Source organism: Condylostylus longicornis, unplaced genomic scaffold, assembly GCF_029603195.1.
Source record: "Condylostylus longicornis isolate FDR11 unplaced genomic scaffold, ASM2960319v2 ptg000745l, whole genome shotgun sequence".
Taxonomy (NCBI): Eukaryota; Metazoa; Arthropoda; class Insecta; order Diptera; family Dolichopodidae; genus Condylostylus; species Condylostylus longicornis.
In genome coordinates, this window is record NW_026578692.1 from 10,214 (window position 1) to 16,740 (window position 6,527).

Genomic DNA, 6,527 nt, shown 5'->3' on the forward strand with positions numbered 1-6,527 from the left:
AAGTTCATTGACACCGAGCTAGAGAGTTTATTTACTTCAAATGGTCATGCATAAAGTGAGGATCTTCCAGGGGTCATCTACCACTAGGGGTTCAACCACAGGATCTAGCACCAGGGATCCTATTTTACTGATAAGGATCCTATTTTACTTCAGAATGTGTTTTTTCTCCTTCAGGTTCGGGCCGCGTCGTATCTTCGACGCACAATCTCAGAAGTGAGAGTTAACTCCCCCTTCAGAACTCACCCTTGTGTCATCAGCCATATCCGAGACGGAGACCTTCCGCTATCGGAGTCGTGGGCAGCGGTCAATTTGCGCGAGATGCTGGAGTTCAGTTGATGGACAGCAGTAGCTATGGTCCACTAGGCGATGGTGATTCTCCAGTATTTACTTGGGGGTCGGATTTGGCAGGAATTCAAATGCTCTTCTTCACAAAGTCAGTTTTCTTGTTTCCTTTTCGTTTCACTTTATTTTCTTCAGGTTGAATATCACTTTAGTGTTTCTTCCCCTTGGAGTGATGAGCGCTTTCTATCAATGGGGCGATCTAACGACATTCTGGTTCAATTTCGTCGCACTCATCCCGTTAGCAGGGTTGTTGGGGAACGTGACAGAAGAATTAGCTCTCCATACTGGAGGTGCGTTCTTTCCTTAAACAAGATTATTTCACTTCGTCGTTCTTTCTTTGTTCTAATTATTTCACTTCGCTTCTATTTTCAGATTTGGTCGGTGGTCTTTTGAACGCCACATTCGGAAACGCGGTAGAAATGATTCTCACTGTTCAAGCATTGCGTGCTGTAAGATGACAACGAAACAGATTTCTGTTCAAGCTCCAGTTTTGCTCAGAATCTGCTTGCCGTCGTTCAAGGAACACTTTTAGGGTCAATTTTATCGAATCTCTTATTGGTTTTGGGCATGAGCTTTTTTGCAGGTACTTCACAAACACAATGCGTCTTCTGAAATCTTTTCAATTGTAGGGGGGTTGTTCCATCATGTACAGAAGTTTAACGCTCAAGGTACGCAACACTCTCGTCATCTATTGGAGCGTTCCACAGCCAGAATGCATCACCCCACTTCATCCTTTCAATCACTCTGCATCTCTATTTTAGGAGCGACTTGCAGCACAAGTTTATTATTGCTAGCTTCGTTAGCTTTTATTACTCCGACTGTAACGTCATCCGATCACACTCTACCAGAAGACATTTTAACAGTAATGAGTGAAAACCACACGCTCCATCCTGATTGCTGCTTCTCTTACATCTCACTTCTGTGTTTTTCTCAGATCTCAAGATTAACTGCATTGCTTATTGCTCTCACTTATTGTCTCTTTCTCTTCTTCCAACTTGGAACGCATTTAAGTCTTTTTAAAGATGATACTGGGTTCGACAGTGAAGGAATGATAGAAGGTAGATCATTCGCCATCAACATAGAACTGCTTCACCATTCAGACGATCTAAAGAGGAATGGCCGACGATATCCGCGTCAGTTGCCACGTTGATGCTTGGTCTTATTACTGCTGCTGTCAGTGTAGCATCAGGTGGGAGTGTCTCTGTGGAGAGTCCGGATTTTGTTTGTTCTCTTTAGAGTGTCTTGTTGGTTCGATTGAAGGGGTGTCTCGCAATAGCGGCATTCCTGAAAGTTTTATTGGAGTTATTTTATTACCTATAGTCGGTAACGCAGCTGAGCACGCCACAGCAGTTACAGTTGCTATCAAGAACAAGCCAGACTTGACAATGGGGGTTGCAGTTGGCTCCTCTACTCAGGTGAATGATCAGAGCTGTCTTGTTAAGAGACTGCTTCTCTTTCAGATCGCAATGTTTATGGTACCATTTGCTGTTCTGGTTGGATGGGCCATGGGAGTTCCAATGACATTAGCCTTCTCGAGAGTCTCGGCAACTGTTCTTACATTTTCAATTTTGATAGTTATTGGTGAGTATTTCAGAGATGTCTGTGTTGTTGACATTCTCGTTCAGGAGTAGTTCAAGATGGTGAAAGTAATTGGCTCGAGGGGGTTATGCTGATGGTTGCCTATTGTATCATCGCAATCGTATTTTGGTTTGACAATCCATCAGAAAAATTCACCAGGGGCCATCAAGCTCATCATGGCGTCTTCGTGATTATTGGTGCATTCCGTCCGCTCACGTCACAATGATGCGTTCTAAAACTCCCGAGTTACAAATTTTCTGTGTGATTTTTCCGTTGCCTTGATGTATATCTTTGCTCTCCACACTTGAATTTTTTTTTCCTCGTATATTCTCTGATGGAGGCCGGGCAGTCTGACATGCATTTCCTGATCACTTCGCACAAATATGTTTCTTGACGTAAACACCAACAAAAGGAGAGGGAAGAAGAAACGTCGGGACAAGAAACAGGGAGCACCTCTTCCAGACAAGCCTCCGTTCGAGAGTGAAGGCGATGAAGAAGAATCTGAAGGCGAACTGAGCGCCTCGCAGGGCAAGAAGAAAAGCGCTTTCTTGAAGGTCCGTTACACCGACAGCTCAATCAGCGCTGAGATCTCAATAGAAGTTTAACCAGAGCTCTAAAGCTTCATTGGGACAGCAAGGGCACATACTATTTATCGATGAATTGTTTCCTTCAGTTTGCAGAAGAAAGGAGGAAAGAGCGCAAAACTAAAAAGCGAGATTCTTTTGAGGGCGCTGATTCAGCTGGTGATTGGAATGTAGTGCGACAACGAAACCCACAAGCACCCAAGAAAGAGGGAATACCACGAAGCCCTTCTAATTCTGTTTTATTCGAAACTGAAGATTCTCGTGATGCTTCTGAAGATAATGAAGAAAAAAGAACATCCACAACAAAACAAGCAACAAAGCAAACTCGCTCGACCCAACAAAAAAAGAAAAAATCAGCCAAAACACGCGCTGAAGCAAGAAGCGATGAAGAGGTGAGAAACGATGTTCTTGCATGACGCGCGCTTCAATAATTCGCTTTTAATCCAATATTGATTTGAGTCACACGCCGCTCTGTTGATATTATCAAGTTCCAATATTCTCTGAATTTCTAGGATGCTTTGTTTCGCGAATATCGCAAGTCTTCCGGAAAGCGCACATTCCCAATTTAATGGAGTTACTTCGCCTTATTTGGACGTTCATGAAGGTCCCTACTAGTTTTATTTCAACAGTTTGTTGATAAAGTTTCTAAATGATCGTTTCGTAAGTTTGCGTTGCTTTTCTTGTTTCAGTCTTGTGATTGGCGTGTTATTGGTGTGACTGCCATTCTCCTTGGAGCCCTTTGTGCATTGAAACTTGGCGAAGAATCATACATGGAGTCAAGACGAGCAGGAGATGCAATTGAGGTGCGCGTCAATCATCTCACTAATCGTCATGTCCCATTTTCGAATCGTCATGTCCCATTTTCAGACTGATTTGTACGAAGTCTTGCGTGTCCCGAAAGCCGCAACAAAAAGGGACATCGAACGCGCATATCGTCGCATGTCTGTTGAGTGGCATCCTGATAAAAATCCCGATTGTCCCAAATGCTTGAAAAAATTTCAAGTAAGGAACAACCTCGCTCTATTTCGAGGCTACTAGTCATTTTCTCTTTCAGGAAATCTCCCAAGCTTATACAGTTTTATCAAACAAAGAAAGCCGCGAAGTTTATGACAAAAGCAGCTCCACATTTAGCGCGATCAGCTCCGCTGCAATTACATTAACGCCCTCAAAATTATGACGAGTGGGTTTTTGTATTGCAAAAAATATCTTGGAGTCTTTCTACTTCCAACTTCTGGCTGTGAAACGCTCCACTGCATCTTGTTCTGAATTCATCGTTCACTGCTTTCTTTATATTTGATGATTCTCTTTCTTTATATTTGATGATTCTCTTTCGATATATTTGATGATCCTCTTTCGATATATTTGATGATCCTCTTTCGATATATTTGATGATCCTCTTTCTTTATATTTTGTAGAATCATTACAGATACTTTAGACTACAAGGTTTGGATCATTCAAGTTTTCACTGATTTAGAACCGCTCTGTCGTCATATTGCACCCGCATGGGAAGATGCAGGTAAGTCATCACCAGATGTAAACATCCGATATAGACATTTATCGATGAAAACATTCATCGGACTCGATGTCCCAAAGTTATATTCACATGAGAGTCTTTCTCAGTTCTCCGCTTGGGAAAATCTGTGGGATTTGCTCGGATCAACGCTCGAACAACGAAAGAGTTGTTGGGTCGTTTGCCAATCACAGTTCGGATCTTCCCAACAATACTAATGATGAGCGAAAAAGGCGGTAGACTAACTGAAGTACGAAAGTCTTTCTTAAAGCTGGAATAGATAAATTATCTTCCACAGATCTACTCAAATATCTTCAACATGTCTCCATCCCATTTCCGAGCATGGATCAATCGACATTATCCTTCCACCCCTGAACGCCTCTACAGTTCCCGTAAGATTCCAATTTTTATCTTTTAATTGTCATTCTCACTCATTTTTATCTTTTAATTGTCATTCTCACTCATTTTTATCTTTTGATTCTTCTTCTCAGACGTCATTAGCGCTTTCCTATCGAAGACGACTGATCAGACTCCCCGACTTCTCGTTACATCTCCACAACCATTCCTTCCATTACAACTTCGCAATCAACTCCATCTTCATAAGGATGTTTATATTTCTGGCCACAGTTTACTCCATGAAGCCAAAGCTTTGGTTCAACCGTGGGGCCTCGTCCGTCCAGAGACAAGCATCAACGTGATTCGCTTCTCTCCCTCTGTAAGCTGATGTGACCACAGAACGCGTTTCAACATTGAAATTCGAATATGTTTATGATCAGGTTCAAAACGATCAAAAAAACACAATTTCTCCGTCCAAGATTTATGAAATTCCTTACAATGCGACTGATGACGATATTGCAAATATCTTTACAAAACTTCGCAGAGTAAGTCCGTTAGATTCGCTTGCTTCTCTTTCACGCCGCATCCCTACAGTTCGGACCTGCTCATCTCACTCTTTCCACGTCCCCGATTCTTTGTGGAAATCCAAGTGACCCTCCAGGGTAAGAAACTCCCAACACGCACATTCTTACTTGAAGAAATCAGTACGATGGAAGTGCTGAGGAACATGATAGCGATATGATAGCGAAATCTACAGAGCCAGTCTCACAGCTTGCAAATGAATTTTGTTTGTTTTGTTCAGAGCGATTTGTCTCGTGAGAGTTTTGGACACTCCGGCACCTCCACCGATTTTGCAATTATCCACTTCAACTCAAGCACCTCCAGTTGCCAGCAAGGAGGAAGATGATCAAGAGAAGAAGAAGCCGGATGGTATGCTATCGACATTATCTAAAAAGCTTCAAAATGGAAAACTCTCGTTTTTCACTGAAGCTGGTGGTCGAGTCTCTGCTGCTGCTCAAGTTTTGATGCATGGAACGAAGCAGGCTTGCCATTTCGAAGAATCTGAGTTTTGGGGTCAGAAAGCGATTTATCGACACGCGAAGAAGTCAGAAGAGAGCGACGCTGTGGATGTTGAGAAATTTCTACAATTGGTTAGTTTGAATACTCTGTGGCAATAAACACCAATTTTGAATCAATGGATTATTTTGAGTTTATCACTTGTTGAATCAGGTTTATGTTGTTCGGCCTCCGAAGTTACCTGCTTGGATCAGATGGATTGTAGAATGGAGACGCTCTCTTGCTATACGCTCATCCTTTCTAGCTTGTCATGATTTATGGAGTTCCGTGCTTGAGACGTCTGATTTGTTTATCTTTCAACGCAGTTCAGGAAGACTTTTACCTCTTCACCGTGTAGAGGTACGCACATGACTGGCGCACTCTAGTTGCTCCTTCTTCAGACATCATTGACCAGCGCAATTGAAATAGCTTCCGATATCTTCAATGGATTTGTTGATATTGATGTTTCGTCAAAACTGCGGTTCATCGGTTCAGCACAAACGAGAGAATGGCGTGGTGCTGATGCGAGAGAACGGCCATCGATTTGGGACAAACGGTTGCTACTATGCGGATCACCCCCCACAATTAAATCAATGCTTCAAGCGGTTGTGTCATTCGTGTTAGCATCGAAGGTAAGTCCCATTGCCTGGTCTACCGTCATGTCAGAATGGTTGTTGTTTGCTTGACAAACTTCTTGTTTTTGCCATTAGGTGATTTCTACAGCGTTGGTCCTGTGTTGTGCAACGTGTCTCTGGTGCGGTTCATTGTTTTTTTACGAAAAGATTTGTTCTCTAAGGACCAAGACGGATTAGAGCTTTGTTCGATTTTTGATTGATAGCTCAACTACTGCAAATCTGTGAATAGACTGTGTGTAGATTGCCGTCCCAATTTCTACAGGTGTGCCTGCTGGAGCCATTTGAATTAATTTCGAGACGGAGAGAGGAATCCAGATTTTACTTCCCATGAGTGTTTCGCCACATATCCAATCGGCAACTGTCGTAACGACCGCTGCTCCGTCAACGGGTTCGTCCATCTGATCGACGGGCTTGCACCATTTTCTTTGTATTTGCAGTTGTCCAAAAAACGGCAGACGCTTCGAATGAAGAGGAATTGGTGTTTCC

At 42.7% G+C, this 6,527-nt stretch overlaps 1 protein-coding gene across 1 annotated transcript; it reads left to right on the forward strand.

Moving 5' to 3' along the window:
• Positions 1-335: 335 nt before the first annotated feature.
• Positions 336-2,146, forward strand: LOC129618184 (uncharacterized). The gene is made up of 11 exons (XM_055533001.1): positions 336-433; positions 478-632; positions 715-791; positions 841-925; positions 972-1,010; positions 1,104-1,204; positions 1,277-1,382; positions 1,454-1,531; positions 1,579-1,757; positions 1,803-1,923; positions 1,968-2,146. The coding sequence occupies exons 1-11, from the start codon at positions 336-338 to the stop codon at positions 2,144-2,146; spliced, it is 1,218 nt and encodes a 405-aa protein (XP_055388976.1).
• The last annotated feature ends 4,381 nt before the right edge of the window (positions 2,147-6,527 follow it).